The 19,353-nt window shown below is 57.5% G+C and overlaps 1 protein-coding gene across 1 annotated transcript; it reads left to right on the top strand.

Moving 5' to 3' along the window:
* Nucleotides 1-8,518: 8,518 nt before the first annotated feature.
* On the top strand, nt 8,519-18,987 carry LOC311615696 (extracellular matrix protein 2-like). Its single transcript, XM_084871100.1, has 9 exons — nt 8,519-8,559; nt 10,255-10,484; nt 12,667-12,951; nt 13,262-13,377; nt 13,994-14,126; nt 14,323-14,480; nt 15,175-15,314; nt 18,072-18,398; nt 18,804-18,987. Exons 2-9 carry the CDS (start codon nt 10,313-10,315, stop codon nt 18,982-18,984), a joined length of 1,512 nt encoding a protein of 503 aa, XP_084727226.1. The 5' UTR covers nt 8,519-8,559; nt 10,255-10,312; the 3' UTR covers nt 18,985-18,987.
* Nucleotides 18,988-19,353: the final 366 nt, after the last annotated feature.

The following is a 19,353-nucleotide window of genomic DNA, read 5'->3' as shown; positions in this document are numbered from 1 at the left end:
TCTTGTGTTCGAATCCGACCCCAACAGTCACTAGTTAAGGTGACCAGACTGTCCCGCTTTGGGCGGGACAGTCCCGATTTTTTACAATTTGTCCCGCGGATTTTTTTTTTTTTTTAAATGGGGACTTTTTTAAAACGCTGCAGGACGCAGGACAAATTGTTAAAAATCGGGACTGTCCCGCCAAAAGCGGGATGTCTGGTCATCTTACACTAGCTGTGTGATTTGGAGCGGGTTACCTAACCTCACTTAATGGAAGTAATGAGAGCACTTACTTCATTGGGTTGCTATTGAGGAGGATGGAATGAGGAAAAAAATCCTAGGACAGTACCTGGCACATAAAAAGCACTATGTAGGAATAAAAGTTTACCGTTATTATGCTGGACTCTGATACTTCCCCCTCCTCCTCCCCTAGACAGTCTTTGGTCTTCCTGGAAGGCTCGGTGGCTCCTTTCTGCCCTGTCCTCTTACACATTTCTTTGCATCTCTCAAAATAAGTGTGGAATGAAATTTGTCAGCTGGTCACCTCCCGTACTTCTAAAGCCCCCAGCTCAGTGAATGCCCACATCCCCAAGACCTGCTGATCAGATCAGGTGGGAAGGAGCTGGAGGGTGGCTGATGCCCAAGGAGTGGCAGGCAGTGGCTACCAGCCTTCCTCTGTCCTCTCCAAGGTCTATCTCTCCTCCGTGCCTCACCCTGCCATTTCCTGAAGGGTGGGATCAGGGGACAAATCTAGAGGCAGAGAGAGACCTGGGGATCTGGCAGGAAGCAACTGCAGGCAGCTGAGTGACGGGAGAAGGCTCAGCTCTGTCTGGGAGGAGGGGATGGGCAGGACTCTGGGCTAACCGGAAAGGACCCCTGGCCTGGCCTTGTGTGGCAGGGCCTGAGGCCTTACTGAATAGTTTCTTATTCCCATCCATCCTGAGGACACAGAGCCTCAGAATTTGAGCTGAAGGGACAGCAAGCCCTGGCCCAGGGGCCCAGGGACCCAATGACAGACAAAGCACTTTAAGCCCCCCCCCCCATGTGCTGCTGCCTTGGACTATAGGGACTTTGGGCTGTTTTCTAAATCCCTTTGTCTCTTTTTTGTTTTTCTTTCTTTTAAAAAAATCTCATTGCAATCACAGCCCCAGCTCAGACGTTCAAATTTTTGTGGGTTTTTTTTTTCCCCCTGTGGATCTTTCCTAGGACTGGGGAATTTGGCGGGAGAAACCACGGCAGTGTGGTGGCCTCCCTCACCCTCCCCATATCCTCTGCTCCCGAGAATCAGGAAGAAACCAGCCCCTGTGTATTCTGGAAGAAAATTCCCCTTCTCCACCCAGCCCGATGGAGCCAGGACTCTAAGCAGCCCTTTCCCAGCTCAGCAGCTCTGTCTACAGCACAGGGTGGGACGCGGAGAGATTGGCAGGCCTTGAGAGCAGGAGGAACATCTCAAGGGCCCATGGGGTCCATCCGCCTACACAGAAGACCTGCTGGCCAGCCCTCAGCCCATGGAGATGCTGCTGAGTATGCAGCAGCAGGCTCCAGCCTCCCTGCCCACATCACCCCCTCATCATGGTGCCTCCCAGGCATCCTCTAGTGGAAAAACTGGAGGCTGGGATGGCAACAGCGACTGCTGTGGGGAAGAAAGGGCCGAGTGGTAGAAACTTCTGGAAATGTGCACTAGAGCTCAATACAAGGAAGTACTTCTACCAGAGGGCACTGCTGCCTTGAAAAGAGAGGGAGCTCACTGCTTTAGGTGTGCAAGGCCCAGGAGCGGGGCGGGGGGGGGGGGTAAGTAGGGATGGGGGGGATGGATCGCTACCATGAAGCAGTGAATAGCTCTCAAAGGGTCATTCCTGCCCAGAGCCCCTGGGTTCTGTAAGGGAGGCCTGCGCGTCAGGGGCTGAAAATGGGACTGAAGAACCCTTCTTTGGCGAAGAGGGGTGCAGAGGTGTGGGAGTGATCCGAGGAGACCGCAGGGCGTGGGGCAGACCCAGACACTGCATTGCAGCAAGAGCCAACCTCCTGATCATGGGGGAAACTTGGCCGTTGATCCCAGCAGGGCCTCAGCCATATGTCAGTGCTTGGAAAACAGGTTGGAAAATGAGACCAGTTGACAGACAGTGGTCCCACTGAGCCACGAACAGGCTGGCAGGCAGCGGAGGCCGAGGCAGCCGCCACACGAAGCACCTCACTCTGTGCACAAATGTACAGCCAGCCAGACAGCTTCACCCTGTTCTGGAGCTGCGGGCTCTCAGTGGGAGCTGTGCAGGGCACTGGGCAAAGAGATGGGGAGAGATAAGAGCATCTCAACCGCACTGTTCCAGCTGCCTGAACAGTAGACCCTGGGGTGTGAGGTGAATCTTAATCAGAGGCCCCCTAACAAATATCACCCATGAAATCTGAAGTTCAAGGGTTTACCTCCCCAGGAAGAGGAGATGGATTGGCATCAGCGTGGATGAAGGCCTTGTCCCCCCAGGGCCCATCAACTCCTGCCCCAGAAAGGCAGCAGCCTTGGAGGACAGAGGCTCCTTCCAGTCTACTGACCCCTAAGATTCCCCAGGAAGAAGAGGACTGCCCTAGTCGGTATGGCTCAGTGGATAGAGACAGAGCGTCAGACTGCGGACTGAATGGTCCTGGGTTCCTGTCAAGGGCACATGTCTGGGGTGTGGGCTCGATTCCCAGTGGCGGGGACAGAGGGGAGCAGGAGGTAGCCAGTCAATGATTCTCTCTCTCATCATTGATGTTTCTCTCTCCCCCTTTCCCCTTTTTAAGCTCCTGGGATAGCATAACTCTGGAGTAGGGGTGTCGAACTCAATCAGAGAAGTGGCCAAAATCTAAAATCCAGCCTAAATCGCGGGCCGAATGGTTTACTGAACAGTCATAAACTGACAATGTCATAAACTGACAGCGGAGTGCAGTGATGACAGCGCGGTGCGGGCCACATTGCAAGGCCTGGCGGGCTGGATTTGGCCTGCGGGCCTTGTGTTTGACACATGTGCTCTGGAGGCTTCCAGATCTGCCACTAGATGTACTCTTACCATGAGTGTGGGCCTGAGGAGTCTAGTGGTTCTAGCCCTCAATGGATGAGACGGTCAACACGGGAGCTAACCGATGACTGCCAGTTCTAGAATGTTCTCATTCTAGGCTCGTGTCCACATTGGGAGTCCACTGGCACATGAGGATGGAGATGCCGCGCTGAGACCTTGGTCTTCTCTTCCTGTCTCTTCTGGTCCCTATGCTAGTGTGGGGACCATGACAATCCCAGGCAAGGGCAGCTGGAAAGCCAGCCCCACGGCCACTTCCTGCCTCCGAGGGGCCCTCCAAGCCAAGCGGATGCCACCCACGCCCAGGACACACGCTCCTGCAAGAGCATATGGCACATGCCCCCCTCCTCCCATCAGATCCCAGCCCGTTCCTATGGCCTCTCCCCTCTGAGGGTGAATCTCACTTGAGATCCGAGGTGTTTGTAGGAGGGTGGACAGAGCCAGGCTGTGAGTGCCCGGTGTACCCACAGGTGAGCTCCTGGCCCCAGTGGAGGCAGGGGTGGCACCTACACAGATGGGGGCAGAGGCCAGGACCGGGGTCTTCACATCCCCTTGCTCTAGGCCCTACACATGGTGGACGCCCAGGCCAGGTCCCCATGGACTTTTGGATTCCTTTCCCTCCTGTTTGCAGCAGTCTGGCTTAGTGAGGGGTGGTGGGAAAATGGCACGTGTGCGGGTGGGGGCCTCAGCCTCTCCCGCCCACCCCCGTGGCAGCGGCGGCGGGAGAGGAAATGGCAGGCGGGATGGCCCCCTCCTCGGGGAGACACTCGGGTCTAGACGGCTTGGCAAGGCCGGCAGGGCTGAGTCACATGCGTCTGGAGCTGGAGGTTCGGGCGCCAGGACTGGAACATAAACGTGCCCGGCTGGGCGGGGGAGGGGGCGCTCGACCTCGTCTTCTGGCTCCCTTGCCCCCAGGCCAGCAGGAGCCCTGGTTTCTTACCAGACTCTGTCTTCTGCCTGAGCCCCCTCGATGCCCGCCTGGAGGGCCACGGGGCAGCTCCCACTGAGGTCTAGCAGGCCCCACGTTGTTGGCAGAGACCACATGGGGTTTCAGACCGGGAGGGAGATGTGAAATGATTCCCACGTGCCCTCGTCCTAATCATGGCCCTACTCCTTCAACCCAGCCATGTCCCCCACCTGGGACCTTTTGCGTCCCAAAGCCACCCTTACTGCACTCTACCCCCTCCTTCCACCTCCCACTGTCACCCACTCCAGGGACACCCACTCTGCAGCAGCTAAAGGCCTCTGTCCCCTCTCTCTGCACCTTACTACCCGCCACCCCATCCCCTGCCTGCACTGTCCCGTTTGGGGTTCTGAGTACCCCCTCCCTCCTCCCCTCTCTGTCTCTGTCTGCCTTACTGTCTCTCTCTCTCCCACTTGCTCGCTCAGGAACACCAGGTTTCGGGCAAGCAGGCACGACACATGAGTCTGGATTGCTGATGTATTTAGTGCTCACAAAAGCCTCTGCAAGCAAAGTCGTTTAATTGGGACCAGATCCTCTGAGGTTTCAATGGCATTAAAACAAGATGAGTTTTCCTCTTGGGAAGAAATTGCTGGCAACAGGAAGAGGACATGGAAAGTTTGGCTTTTCTCTTCTCGAAGCTTAAAGAGGGAAAAGGCCCCTGTGCATTGATTTATATACCATAGATGTGTGAACATGCTCCCCACGGGTAGACCCAGCATCCGGGTGCACATGTGAACACACTGCTCTGGATGTTACGCAGACACAATATGGAAGGTTCAAGAACGGGCCTGGCCTGGCAGGGTGGCTCAGTTGGTTGGGCGTCATCCCTTGCACCAAGAGGTCGCCGGTTCAATTCCGGGTCAGGGCACATGCTGGGGTTACAGGCTCCATCCCCAGCTGATGGATCTCTCTCTCTCTCTCTCTCTCTCTCTCTCTCTCTCTCTCTCTCTCTCTCTCTTTCCCTTTCCCTTCCTCTCTCTCTAATAAAAAAATCAATTTGTTATTATATGTTTATTTCTAGTATGCAGAGGCAAGATTTTTTTAGGGAAAAGAAATGGGGGGAAAATAGATACAGAGGCAAAGAACCATTGAACAGACTGCCAAACTATAGCAGGAAGGCAGGGAAGGTTGGGGAGGGGGCTGTAGGAGATCAACCAAAGGACTTGTACGCATGCATATGGGCATAACCAATGGATGCAAGACACTGGATGGGGGGGTCAGGTGAGGGCATGTACTGGGGGGTAGGAGAGGCTGGGAAGAGGTAAATTGGGGGAGGGGGGAAGGAGACATATGTACCACTATTTGTAATACTTCAAACAATTAAAAATAAATAAATAAAAGTGCACACTTAATGTAAAAAAAATTTTTTTTTTTAATGTTGAGAGAGAGAGAGAACAGGCCCCCTACCATGCTCTGGGGGTCACCACAAAGGTATGTCTCTGACTGCAGAGCCAGCATCTGGCCTGGGCCCTGGCAGAAGGCTTGACACCCAGTAGGGTGTTTGATGCACTTGTCAAATGACGGATCATAGAAGGGCAGGACAAGCAGCCCAGACCTTAGCCCTGAACTCCAGATTCACACATGGAACTGCCTTCTAGATGTCTCTGCTTGTCTGTCTTAATCACCAGCCTCACCCTTGAAAGGGGCGAACTGGACTCCCAGCTTCTAACCCAGGCTCACTTGGCCCAAAATTCTGACTCTACCCTCTTCCTCCACCCGCAGCATCCACCCTGGGCCAGTCCTGCACTTGAGGGAGGCAAGCAGCCCTCAGCCTGGCCTGTGCCCTCTCACAGTCCCAGAGCCCTTGGGGGATGTCTGACTGACGGCTTAGGCCCACTCCTCCTGGGCCTAAGCCAGCAGTCAGGCATCCTTAGCACTGCCACAGAGGCGGGAGAGGCTCCTGCACCACTGTGCTCGCCAGCCCTGAGCCCAGCTTCTGGCTGAGCTGCACTACCCATTGTGGGAACGCACTGACCACCAGGGGGCAGTTCCTGCATTGAGCATCTGCCCCTGGTGGTCAGTGCATGTCATAGTGACTGACCAGTCATTCCACTGTTTGGTCAATTTGCATATTAGCCTTTTATTACATAGGATTATATAGGATGAGATCATGTACTAGTAAGTACATCCTCAGTAGAACCCTGGCCAGTTTGGCTCAGTGATTAGAACTTTGGCCTGGGGACCGAAGGGTCATGAGTTCGATTCCTATTCAAGGGCACGTACCTCAGTTACAGGTTCCCCAGCCCCAGTAGAAGCACTTGTGGGAGACAACCAATTGGTGTGTTTCTCTTACATCGATGTTTCTCTCTCCCTCTCTCTCTCCCCTCCACACCCCCTTCCACTTTCTAGAGATCAATGGAAAAAATACCCTTGGGTGAGGATTTCAAAAAAGAAGTCCAGAGTAGGTCCCTGTTTCCTTCAAGAACGAAGGCAAAATTAGCCTGCTCTCATGAACTTCACCTCTAACTTAGCATGCTCCACCACACTGGTGGGCCCTTGCTGGTTCTCACATTGGGTCCCAAACTTTCCTGCCTCAGGGCCTTTGCACTGGCTGCCCCTCCTTTTTTGGAGGGCTCATTGTTGGAGTTCCTTTCGTGTGGCTATCTCCTTTTCACAGATGTCACTTTCTCACTGTCCTCATATGATCCCCTGTCAAAAATGCCCTTCCCTCCAATCGTCGTGACCAGCCCCTTTTTTCCCAATGGGGTCCCTGTGCTCCCCACTAGACTGTCAGCTCTGTGAGTGCAGGCAGCTGGCTATGCAGGGAGCTGGCCCGCAGCAGGGGCTCAGGAATGTTTGATGAGTGAAGAATCCATTCTCCAGTCCTCTGATGGGTGGAGACTCCTCAGCTGTGAAGTTCTAAGGAGCCCCAAGGGACAAAGAATGTTGCTTTGACATCCTCTGAGCTGCCAATTTGAGTCCCAACTTGTGCTGAGTGTGCATGCATGTTTGGACAGTGGGTCACGTGGAAGGGAAGGGCAGGGGGGGAAAAAGAGCCGGCGTCTCTTCCTTGCCCTTAGAATTCTGGGATTGTGCAGCTAGAAGGGACCTCGATCAGCTAATGCCATTTCTCTAGGCCTCTTCCAGCTCTCGGATTCTAGAACTTTCTAAGGAGCCCATGTCCACCACACTGAGATGACGAGACTGAGGCCCTGAGCAGGGAGGCTTACTCCTGACATGAAATGGCCTGTCTGTCCAGGGACGGCTGGGAGCCCAAAACTCTTTCCAGCAACCCTGGGCTGCATCGTGTTCCTGGAAAATGTCGACACTCTCCCACCCTGTGCTCCAGACACCGGCTCGGGTAGTGCTGGCCAGGGGCCCTGCCTGCCTCAGCCCAGGTCCACGAGTGAGCTATGTGTGCAAGAGGGGCAGGCACGTGAACGCTCCTCTGGTTCTGCCCAGACCCCCGCAAGCTGGCTCTTCAAGGTCCCCATGATGGCTGGGTACCCTGAGACAGGGCAAAGTAGGTGGCCACTGGGCCCCCCTCGGGGGAAGGGCATCTGGGACAGGACTCCCCCGGGAGCTGGGGAAGTGAGCGGCCAGGCCTCGCCCCTTCCTGCCTAGGTGGGTAGGAGCAAGGGTCCCTCCCTTCCCCGGGCCACTGTGCCAAAGAACCTGGGAGCAGACTTCCCCCACCCCCAGCCCAGCTAATGGGAACCAGATGGCAGGATGTTTAGTCAGCGCCTGGGGAGCAGCGAACAGGGGAAATGGGTAGGGGGGCAGGATTCCAGAATCCATCCCCAGGCAGGGGGAGGGTCGGGACTCCCACCACAGTTGTCTCCAAGGGCCCACCTCAGGGGAGGGCAGGAGGCCTGGCCTCTGGCATCTGACTTAAATGAGACAGGCTCCCTCTTCTTTCCTTCTCTGTCCTGAAGGTCAGGGGTGGAGGGAGTGGATGGGGGTGGCTGCGGGAGGGCGGGGGGTGGATGGCTCAGTCTTCCAGGATTCCTACGTAAATCTTGCAAATCTTGCAAATCTTGATGAGTCTCCAAGTCACACCGGAGCCTCCCTTGCCTAAGTGCTCCCCTCCCCCATCTCCAGCAGACTGCCAGCCCGGGACATCCCGTGTCACCCATGAGCACACAGGCACATGGTGGCTTCATCCTGGGCTCCCAAGGTGCTTGCTCATGCTTACTCCCCAGTCCCTGTCTCTAGTCTGCGTGTGGCATGGTCCCAGATTCAGGCTGTGAGCCAGAGCCCTGGATGGGACAGGGGATGGGGTGTCCCTGCTGTACCCTGCATGCTGTCCATCTCACTGCTACCCCGACCCAAGTGGGCAGAGGCTGAGGGGCCCACTTGCCAGGGACACCCCACCCTGACCACTCTCCAACTTTTCCCAGGTCTCACGCACTCCCATGTGGCCCCAGACCGAGACCTTGAACCCCAGGTGGTGATGGGAAGCTCCTTCCCTACAGCTCTTCCCAGCCCTGATCCACCTCCCCCACCCTCTCCTGCATCCCAGCCTTGCCCACAATTAACTCATTTTTTGAGATCGCTTCCAAACATAAGTCAACACTGGACGGAGCTGTAGGAAAAGCTTCCTCAACGCTGGCCCTGAGAAGCCTTGTGGTGAGCCCAGCTTCTTGGCTGTCCCTCACTCCCCGCCTGCCCTTGGCTTGGGGATGGGGCCCTCTGAGGACTGGCCCTGGGCCTTGGTCAGACACCCTCTTCTTTGATGCTTGCTCCATCCTGGCGTCCTTTCCATCTTGTCCCATCCTGACCTACAGGCGCCCCTCTGAGCCACAGGGCTGTGCCCCCATCCCAGATTGGAGTGTGTGTGGACCAGGGGTTGCCATCTCTTCGGGGACCCCTGGCCTGGGCAGCCTGAGCAAGGCCACCTCACAGGTATCCCCAGACTTCTTGGCCAAGAGCCCCAGGTCCCAGTGTAGCCACTGTCATCAGGGGGACTGGAGAATGGATTCTTCACTCATCAAACATTCCTGAGCCCCTGCTGCGGGCCAGGCATTGTGTGCAGTGCACATGGCCTCTCCCTGCACTCACAGAGCTTCCAATCTGGCAGTGTTTCCCAAACTTTTGACATATGTGTCCCCCTTCTATAATTTTCGTAACGCTGAAACTTGTACTCATGAGAAGGTAGAATTGGGCTCAGCTAAGCACGGAGCAGTGCATATCCCCACCAAACTCCAGTGCAACGTGTACCCCCACCAAACTCTTCCTGTACCCCTGGGGGGACGCGTACCACACTTTGGGAAACACTGGTCTAGGGAAAGCACAGGGCCTTGAGGGGGGGGGGTCAGTGACAAGAGGATGGGAGCTCTTAGAGAGAGGGCAGAAAGGCAGAAGTGAGACCTGGGTACAGAGAGAAAGAGGGAGGGTGCCATATCTGGGCTGGCTCAGTGGATAGAGCGTTGGCCTGCAGATGGAAGGGTCCTGGGTTCGATTCCGGTCACGGGCATGTACCTTGGTTGCAGGAGATAGAAGCATCAATGATGAGAGAGAATCATTGATCGTCTGCCTCCTGTACGCCTCCCATTGGGGATTGAGACTGCAACTTGGGCATGTGCCCTTGACCGGGAATTAAACCATGACCTCTTGGTTCATAGGTTGATGCTCAACCACTGAGCCACATGGGCTGGGACCCCTCCATTTTTTGAAGGAGCTAGTAGGGGCCTGGAGGAAAGGGCACTGCCCAGAGGTAGGCAAGCTGCTGGTGGAAAGACCAGGAGCTGAGCTGTGTACCCCAGTGCCCATGCCCAGGTCGCCTTGTGGCCCCAAGGGCTGGATCCAACTACCCTGGCTCTGCCCATGTGTCTGTTTCCCCTGGAACTGGGAGTCCTCAGCATTGGCATACAGTGCCAGAGCCGCCATTGCCCAGGTAGCCTGGCACTTGCCCTCTCTCCTGAGGACCCGAGGCCCGGCCCCTCTCCTTTCCCAGCCGCGGAGGTAGGACCTGGCAGCCTCGGGCAGGCGGCCTGCTCTGCGGTGGGCCTCACAGGCCCGCTGTGTGCGGAGACAGAAGCCTCATTCATGGGGGCCACTGGGCTCGGGCCAGTGGAGAATAAACGCAGGCCTTACGGGAAAGCAGCGAGAGCACTCAGGCCCAAGAAAAAATCAATCTGCCTTTCTCCTCAGGTGGGAGCAGGGGATGGTGGGAGAGGTGGGGAGCAAGGCCTGGGGAGGTGTGTTTGGAGGGGGCTTCCTGGGGGAGGGCTAGGGTGGGGGCAGCTCAGAGCACTGCATCCAGGGCCAGGAGCTCAGGGAGCGGGACTGTCCGGTGCCATCAGAGGTGCCCCTTCGTGCCAGGGCCACCGCTCCCACTGCTCGCAGCTATTCATTCTCTCTGCCGACGCACGCGCCCTGCATGGCCATGAAGACCATGCTGCTCCCTGTCCTGGCTCTCTGGGTGGGGTGCTGCCCAGGAGGGGCCCTGGCTAAGAAGAGGCTGAGCCTGAGAGAGCCCATGGCCCCACCAACCCCCACGGGCTTGCCCTCCCTGCAGCTGCTGCTGCCCGCCATGCCTGGGCGTCCCGATGGTGAGTAGGTGGCACCAGTAGGAGGAGGCTGGCAGGAGGGGGGTGCCCTGTCCCACCAGTGGAACCCCCCGGGGCTGGGGCAGAGGGAAAGAAAGCTGGTCACCCAAGGCTGCCCACCTCGGGTGCGGGAGGGGGCCTTGGAGGGGCCCACGGCCCCAGGGAACCATCCCCGTGGGGCATGGGGTGGACTGAAGATTCTTAGAAGCCCCATGCCCATCCTGCAGGGGGTGAGCAGGGGAAGTGAGAGCCCCCCTGCCCAGGAGGGGCCACTGCAGTGGGCTGGAAAAACGGATCTGGATTTTCTGATTGGGGAGCTGAGCTGGCTGTGCTGGGCCTGCTGGGGAGACTGAGAGAAACATAGGAGGTTGGAAGTGGGGGGCCCAGGGCTGGGGTGGGGTAGCACAAGGGAAATCAGCTATGGTGTGGCCAGTGGTTGTTGGCCCATCCCCAGGCCTGGGGGTGGGGAGGAAGGGCCAGGAGTGGACCTGCAGGGAGGCTTATGGTCAGTACTGTTTAAACGGGACTGCCACGTAGTGGAGGGGAGGCCTAGGGGCTATTGCCCCTCCTCAGCCATGGCTGATGGCCCCTTTAAGTGGCCTCTGGGCTTGCCTTGCCCCCAGCAAGCTTCCCTCCCAGCAGGCACTGGGGCTCCCACTTTTGAAAGCAAGCTGCCAGGTGGCAGCGACCCCTTCGGATCTCCAGAGGCTTTGCCCACCTCCTGTCCAGGCAGCACCCACAGGGCCCCAGAGGCATAGGAGCAGGCCCAGAACCTCTGCCCAGGCCACTGAAGCCCTCCTGTGCCCAACCCAGGGAGACCCCGTTCCCTCCTCCCTGTGCCTTGCCCTGACAGGATGGAGTGTCCCCAGCAGTAAAGAGCTGCCTCGGTCCTGAGAGGCAGGCAGGGTGACTCTGGTGCTCGGGGTCCCCTACACTGGGGCCATGAAAAGATGGGGAGGAGACCAGGAAATCTCTGACACTTGATGGCCCCGGGGGTCAGTGACAAGAGGATGGGAGCTCCTGGAGAGGATAGAAAGGCAGAAGTGAGGCCTGGGCACAGAGAGAAAGGGAGAGAGCCCTAGCTGATTTGGCTCAGTGGATAGAGCGTCAGCCTGCAGAAAGAAGGGTCCCAGGTTCGATTTCTGTCAAGGGCATGTACATTAGTTGCAGGCTCCTCCCTGGCCTGGGCCCTGGTTGGGGCTCGTGCAGGAGGCAACTGATCCATGTGTTTCTCTCACATCAATGTTTCTCTCTCTATCTTTCCCTCTCTCTTCCACTCTAACAAACAATGAAAAAATACCCTCAAGTGAGGATTTAAAAAAATAAAGTAAGAGGGCTTCCAGCCTGTAGCTGACCCCCAGCTAGGGAGAAGGAGGTGTGGTCTGTCAGCCATTTAGGGGTCCTGGCCACCCCAGCCTGAACTGGCTCCTTCTGCAGGGGCAACCCATTCCCAAGAACAGTGGCTGGCACAGGCCTGAGGATGGGCAGCTGAACTGGGCACAGGCGTGGCCCACCTCCAAGGAGGGTGCCCATGGAGCACCCACCCAGCCCCCAGACCCAGCCAAAAGGCCCCTGCCAGGCCAGGGCTGGCCCAGAGGAGTCACCCCAAGTAGCCTGAGAGCAAGAGCAGGCCCCGCCCAGGCTGAAGCTGCAGTGGGGGCTGAGGCAGCAGGCGTCAGGTGGCTAAACTCAGGTTCTTGAGGACTGGCTAGACCCGGTTCCCTCCTCCCTCCAGTGCAAGAGGCCACAGTGGCTGCCGAGAGGCCGGGACAGGAATGCAGGAAGCTGGGAGGCTAGGAGAAGGGGCCTGAAGCCCAGGAGGCACCTCAAAGGTGAGACTGGCCAGGACAGGCAGCCCCCAGGTGAAACTGTGGGGTTTGGGGGGACAGGCTGTGCGTGAGTCCAAAGAGGCCAAGACTTGGTCCAACAGCTACCGATCACACCAGAGTCACCAGCCACTGAGACCTGCCCCATTCTCATAGACCCTGGCGTGTGGGGCCAGAGGGGAGCTCTCTAAGGCACCCTCAGCTCTAATTTGGGTCTTTACTCTTGGTGCCCAGAGTGGCCCTGTGTTCCAGCCCAGCTGGCAAGCTGCTGGCAAATCTAAGGGCCCCGGGCCTGGCCCTGCCCCTCAGTGGGCCCCTGTTGCTATGTGACTGGGCTGGGGCTGCGTCTTATTCTCCAGGGACCCCCCACCACCGCGGCCCAAGGGGCTGGCGACAGAAGAAGGACTGCAATCAAGGCTGCGGTGGCAGCAGCATCCCAGACACCGCAGGCCGTGGGCAGAGAAGGCCCGGAAGCAGGCGAAGGCACGGGCATGGGCCTGCGGACCCAGGCACCCTGGAGCAGCCCATGCCCTCCCTGCCAGCCTCATGCGTCCTGGCCCAGGTGGCCATCGCCTGTGGCAATGCCAAGATGAAACACATCCCTGCCCTGACTGACCCTGGCCTGACCACGCTCTACCTGGCAGGTGAGTGGTCTTCTTGCCCCACACTCACCCCTACAACAGGGGTGAGGCAGCCGCACCTCCAGGCTACTCTGCTAGTGGGTCCTCGGCCAGTGTAGCCACGCCCCACCCCCACCCCGCTGTGCCCCGGAAGTAGTTCCCTTTCCCATGGGTCCTGGTTGGGAGGGAGAAGATGCTCTGACCTGGGACAGCAGAGGAACCAGCTTCTTCAAGTGCGTCTTGGCTGCCTCCGCCCGAGTGGGGGAGGTACCAAGTGGCAGACGGGAGGAGGACAAGGACACATGGAACATGGCTGCCCTGGGTGTGTGCACAGAGAATGAAATTGCCAAGATCCCAGCCCACACGTTCCTGGGGCTGCCTAACCTGGAGTGGCTGGACCTGAGCAAGAACAAGCTGGATGCCCGAGGTCTGCACCCCGGTGCCTTCAAGGTGTGCAGCAGCTGAAACCGGTTTGGCTCAGTGGATAGAGCATCAGCCTGCGGACTGAAAGGTCCCAGGTTTGATTCCGGTAGAGGGCATGTACCTTGGTTGCGAGCACATCCCCAGTAGGGGGTGTGCAAGAAGCGGCTGATCGATGTCTCTCTCTCATCGATGTTTCTAACTTTCTATCTCTCTCTCTTCCTCTCTGTAAAAAATTAATAAAATATATATATTAAAAAAAAAAAAAAAAGGTGTGCAGCAGCCCAGCCACCTGCTCTCCCAGGGGCCGGGCCGGGCTGGGCCAGCCCCAAATGGCCCCATGGCTCCTCACCCGCCCCTGCCGGGGGGACAAGGCCTACAGGAAGCACAGAGTATCTGGTGGGCTTGGATGATGTGGGGTGACATAGTCCATAGCTGGGAGTGTGGAGAGCAGTACAAATTTGTGGGCTCCATGAGGGAACAGCAGTCCTGGGAGAAACTAAGGCGGGTTCTAGAAACCCAGACAGGCCTGATCTAAGCGGGGGGACTAGGAAGCAGTGATGCAACCCATTAGGGGTGCCTCTGGGTGTGATAAGCCCAAAGAACACCAGCCCCCAGCCCCTTCTTCTCCCCCACCCACTTCCAGAATCTGACGCGGCTAAAGCGGCTGAACCTGGATGGAAACCGGCTGTCCACTGTGCCGGCCTTGCCCGCCTCCCTGCAGGAGCTCAAGCTGAATGACAACCACCTGCAGGGCCTGCAGCACAGCAGCTTCCAGGGTTTGAGCAGCCCCAGGGGCAGGGAACAAAGGGCTCAGGCCTGGGCAGCCATGGAGGCCTTGGAAAGCTGTGGGAGGGAAAGGAGAGGGGGCTGCCCAGGGCAGCCTGGAAGGAGAGCAGAGGAGGCAGCAGCAGCAGGCAGCTCCCAGTGGCTCTGCGGTTGGCTCAGGTGCCCCTCTGCCCACCTACCCTGCAGGGCTCAGCCAGCTGCTGACGCTGGAGGTGGAAGGAAACGAGCTGCATGATGGGAACATCTCCCCCCTGGCTTTCCGGTCCCTGAGCAGCTTGTTGTACCTGAGGCTGGACCGGAACCGGCTGCGGACCATCCCGCCAGGCCTACCAGCCTCCCTGCAGGTGAGATGCGGGCCTGAGTCCGGACAGGCAGTATCGTGGCCAAATGACCAGAGCATCTGCCGCTGGCTAATAGGGCTGCCCATGGGGTATTTTTTTTTATTTTATATTTTTCTTTACTTCAAAGAGGAAGGTAGAGGGAGAGATAGAAACATCAATGATGAGAGAGAATCATAGATCAGCTGCCTCTTGCACGCCCCCCATTGGGGATCCAGCCCATAACCTGGGCATGTGCCCCTGACCGGAATGGAACCTGGGACCCTTCAGTCCACAGGCCAACGTTCTATCCACTGAGCCACACTGGCTAGGGCCCATGGGAGGAATTTTGATGATAAACCCACAAGGCCTCAGCGCCAAAGGCCTCCCCTCCACCTGACCTCACCTTCCAAGAGCCCAGAGTTGGGCCTCCAGGACTTTCCTGGACCCACTGGGTGTCCCTGAGCAAGGTCCTTGCCCTCTCTGGGCCACATGGTCCCCTGTGCTTGGTGGTATTCTCTGAGGCTGTGTCTTGTGGGACCCTGAAGAGTCATGGCTTCACTGGCAGATGTCGCTGGGATCCTTTGCACAGGTGACCATGGCCCTGAGAGGAGCAGAGACTGTGGCATCCGAGTACCACAGACAGGGCCGGAAGGAAGGGGGCAGGGAGCAGGGCCAGGCCACCAGGGAGTGAGCCCCTCACCCCGAGCCTTGACCCTAGGAGCTGCACCTGGATGCCAACGTCATCGAGGAGGTGACAGAGCGCACACTGAACCGCAGCTGCAGCCTCAGCGTGCTGGTGCTGAGTAACAACCGGCTCCAGGAGGACCGGCTGGCGCCCCGAGCTTGGATTGACCTCCCGTGAGTGCCACCACCATCTTGGCACTGCCCAAGCTTCACCCCCATGGGCACCTGGAGGCCAGAGAGGGAAGATGTGCTCAAATAAACCCAAGGAATCAGGTGGGAAGGCAGAGAGTCACCTGAGTCACCCGTCTCTCCACCCAGGGCTCAGGGTGGCTTAGGTCCTCAGCCACCACCTGCTCCTCCACAATTTTCCTGTGTCTCCCACCTGGCAGAGTCCCCAAGGCCACAGAAACCCCTTCCCTCACCCATGCCTGGACTTGCCCTACAGATATCCAGGAAGCTCACCCAAGAGATGCCATGGGCTTGGATGAAGGGGCAGTGCAGGTGGTAAGAGCTGGCCTGACACTGGGTTTAGCTAAGAGGCAACAGAGGGAAGAAGAGTCATGGAAGAGATGATGAGGCACAGGAAAGAGAAATGTATGAGTGTTCTGGGGTGGCTGTAACAAACTACCACAAACTGGGCAACTTACAGCAACAGAGATTGACTCGCTTATGGTTCTGGAGGTCAGAGCCCCAAAATCAAGATGTCAGCAGGGCCATGCTCCCTCTGAAGCTTTAGGGGAGGATCCTTCCTGCCTCTTCTAGTTTCTGATGGGTCCAGGTGTTCTTGGCTCGTGGCCACATCACTCCAGTCTCTGTTTCTGTCTCCATGTAGCTTCTTCTCTGTGTCTCACTTCTGTGTCTTACAAGGACACCTGTCATTTCACTTAGGGCCCACCAGGGTAATCCAGGATGATGGCATCTCAAGATCCTTGACTTCATTACATGTACAAAGGCCCTTTTGCCAAATAATATCACGTTTACAGGTTCTGGGTAGACATATGTTTTGGGGGCCACTATTCATCCCACTATAGGAAGGCTCCAGGATGAGTCCCCTGATCTGATTTGGACATCGGGGTGGGGTGCTGGCTGGAAGGGTGCAGGAGGAGATCTGGTCCTTAAAGGCACTGTCTCAGGAGTCAGGACATGGTCCCAGGATCAGCAGGAGGGCTGGTGGGGTCCAATCCTTGGGTACTAACACCAGCACTGAGGGAGCAGGGTGGGGGTGGAGAGACAGACAGGGGTCGACAGATAGTCCAACCTACTATTGCAGGGATCAGAGCCTCCCGCCCCACATCTTCGTGTTCCAGGAAAAAGTTACCAGAATGTTTGGGTTTAATTATTCCTTTTTCCTCTCCTGTTCTTGCCAAGGGGGCAAAGGAAAGCAGACAGCAGCCTGGGGAGGAGCTGCCCAGACGCTGTTCCACTCCCGCCACGCCACGGGGGCCTGTGAGGGGGGGTTTAGGAGGGGAGAGGCTGGCAGCCAGTCAACCAGTCAAACCCTGGCTGGCACTGCTCAGGTTTTCCCTGGATCGTGGAAGGGGTGGGGGCTGCTGGCTCCACAGGCTCTGGAGGTACCTGAGTCCCCAGCCCTGAGGCCTGAGGATCAGCCAGGGTTTGACTGCCTGCCTCCCTGACCCCTTAGGGTCCCTAGGCCTTGGCCCTCTGAGAGATTGATTTTCTTTTCCTCCCTGTCTCTCTTCTTAGCCTGAGTAAGGCAGGAAGAGGACAAGAGAGTAAGGATGGAAGGAGGAGGCTGTGGGGCCAAGGAAGGGCAAAGCAGAAACAGGCCTAAGTGGGAAGGGCAGGTGACAATTCAATTGCCCCCAACTCTTTCGCTCTTTTCTCAGATAACAGGCCCCTCCATTTGTACTTTATTGTCCAATGTAGCTCTGACTGTGTCTTTAAATATATACTAGAGGCCTGGTGTACAAAATTTGTGCACTGGAAGGGGGTTGTCCCTCAGCCCAGCCTGCACCCTCTCTAATCTGGGATCCCTCGGTGGATTGGGCCTAAACTGGCAGTCAGACATCCCTCTCACAATCTGGGACTGCTGGCTCCCAACCACTCACCTGCCTGCCTACCTGATTGCCCCTAACAACTCTGCCTGGCTGCCTGATAACCCCCTAACCACTCCCCTTCCAGCCTGATTGACACCTAACTGCTCTCCTGCCAGCCTGATCACCCCCAACTGCCCTCACCTGCAGGCATGGTCACCCCCCAACTGCCCTCCCCTGCTGGCCATCTTGTGACAATGTGGAAGTGGCCATCTTGTGATGATGTGAGAGCAGCCATATTGTGACAACATGGGGGTGGCCATGTTGTGACATGAGGGCATGAGGGTCAATTTGCATATTACCACTTTATTATATAGGATACTAGAGACCTGCTGCACAAATTCATGCATGGATGGGGTCTGGCCAGCCCTTCCCAATGGGGGGGGGGGGGGTTGGAGAGATCAAGTGCAGGGCCAGCTGGGGGGAGGAGCTGCAGGCTGTTGGCCAACCAGCTCTGCCCCCTGGTTGAACTCCCAATTGAACTCCTGGTTGAACCCCCTGGCAAGGGGACAATTCGCATATTAGCCTTTTATTATATAGGATATATTTTTTTTATTGGTTTCAGAGAGGAAGGGAGAAGTAGAAACATCAATGATGAGAGAGAATCATTGATTGGCTGCCTACTGCACACTCCACATTGAGGACTAAGCCCACAACCCTGGCATGTGCCCAGGCTGGGAATCAAACCATGACCTCCTGGTTCATACATAGGTCAACACTCAACCACTGAGCTACACCAGCTGGGGCTGTGTCTTCTGGGAGGGCAAATTCCTACTCTCCTTTTGGGTGTGGCCCAGGGACAGTGATCTGGGTTCCAGCTGTTCTGGTGCTTATGGCTGGGTGCCATCAGCTCCCCTGGAACCCCTGTGCCCCACAGGAAGCTGGAGACCCTTGACCTGTCCCACAACCAACTTGTGCACGTCCCCTCCTTCCTGCCACGAGGCCTCCGGCGCCTGCTGCTGCACCACAACCACATTGAGCGCATTCCCGGCTACGTGTTTGCACACATGAAGCCGGGCCTGGAGTTCCTGCACCTGTCCTACAACAGCCTGCGCGCCGACGGCATCCATGACGTGTCCTTCTGGGGCCTGCGCACCTCCCTGGCAGAACTGCTTCTGGATCACAACCAGCTGCAGGCCATCCCGCGAGGCCTGCTGAGCCTCAAGGGGCTGCAGGTGCTGCGTCTGAGCCACAACAAGATCAGGTAGGCTGCCCACCTGCGCCCATCCTGCTGTTTCCCCCCCTCCCCCATCCAGCCGGGGCTGAGCCATCAGGCCCTGCCTACCAGGTGGGCTGGGGAGGGCTGGCCTATGGGGGAATCCTTTACACACCCCCATCCACCCATCTCGGTGTGATAGGAGGAGGCTGTGCCCAGGTGGAGGGCAGCATACAACAGAATCTGGGCAAGGGGCAGGTAGGACAGCTCCAGTCCAGAGCAACAAGGGTTGAGCCACCTGTCTGGCCCCCTGCCCAAGGGTCTTGTCCCTGCACAATGGTCTCACTGCCCCCTCACTGTGGGGCCCTCTCTTCCTCTACTCTTGTGTGATGCATGCCTCCCCTTCCTGGGGTCTTCTCTCCTCTGTTCGGCCCTGCCACCCCCACTCCACAGGCACGTGCCTCTGAATTCCATCTGTGACACTCGAGCGGCCCAGGACTCCAACCTCATCTCCACGCACCTAGAGAACAACTTCATCGATAGGCGCCGTATCCCACCCACCGCCTTTTCCTGCATCCGGGCCTACCACAGTGTGGTCCTCCAGCCCCAGCAGGGGGAGGGGGAAGGCTCCTAGACCTCCCTCCTGCTGGGCTCCCCCCTCCCCGATCCTTTGGGGCTGGAGAAGGGGCCTCAGGCCCAGGTCCACTTGATCTGTGCACCACTTAGAGAAAGATCTAGAACACCCTGATTCTTCCATGGACTGCTGAGGCCCCTTCACTTAGTAACCGGCCCCGTGAGGTGCAGCGCTGGTTTGGACTTGAACGTATTATAATAAATGCGTCTTCTTCAAGCCTCCCCCCACCCACCCTCCATCTTGGATCGAAGCCACGTGCGTATGCTGGATGTCCACTGTGTGTGGAGTCCCCAGAGCCCACATCCTGGACATTGCTTCATCAGCAGGGGGTTGAGAATGCCTGATTCTGGAAGCTTCTCCAGGAGCCTC

The sequence above is a fragment of the Pipistrellus hanaki genome (genome assembly GCF_964339955.1).
Source record: "Pipistrellus hanaki genome assembly, chromosome: X".
In the NCBI taxonomy this organism is placed as follows: Eukaryota; Metazoa; Chordata; class Mammalia; order Chiroptera; family Vespertilionidae; genus Pipistrellus; species Pipistrellus hanaki.
This window is presented reverse-complemented; position numbering and strand designations above follow the sequence as displayed.

What these genes read in the sequence shown, in the direction of transcription:
- LOC311615696 (XM_084871100.1), top strand. Translation starts at nt 10,313, where the DNA reads ATGGCCATGAAGACCATGCTGCTCCCTGTCCTGGCTCTCTGGGTGGGG. An exon ending in CATGCCTGGGCGTCCCGATG is followed by an intron (nt 10,485 to 12,666) that starts GTGAGTAGGTGG and finishes CTTATTCTCCAG; the next exon opens with GGACCCCCCACCACCGCGGC. An exon ending in TGCACCCCGGTGCCTTCAAG is followed by an intron (nt 13,378 to 13,993) that starts GTGTGCAGCAGC and finishes ACCCACTTCCAG; the next exon opens with AATCTGACGCGGCTAAAGCG.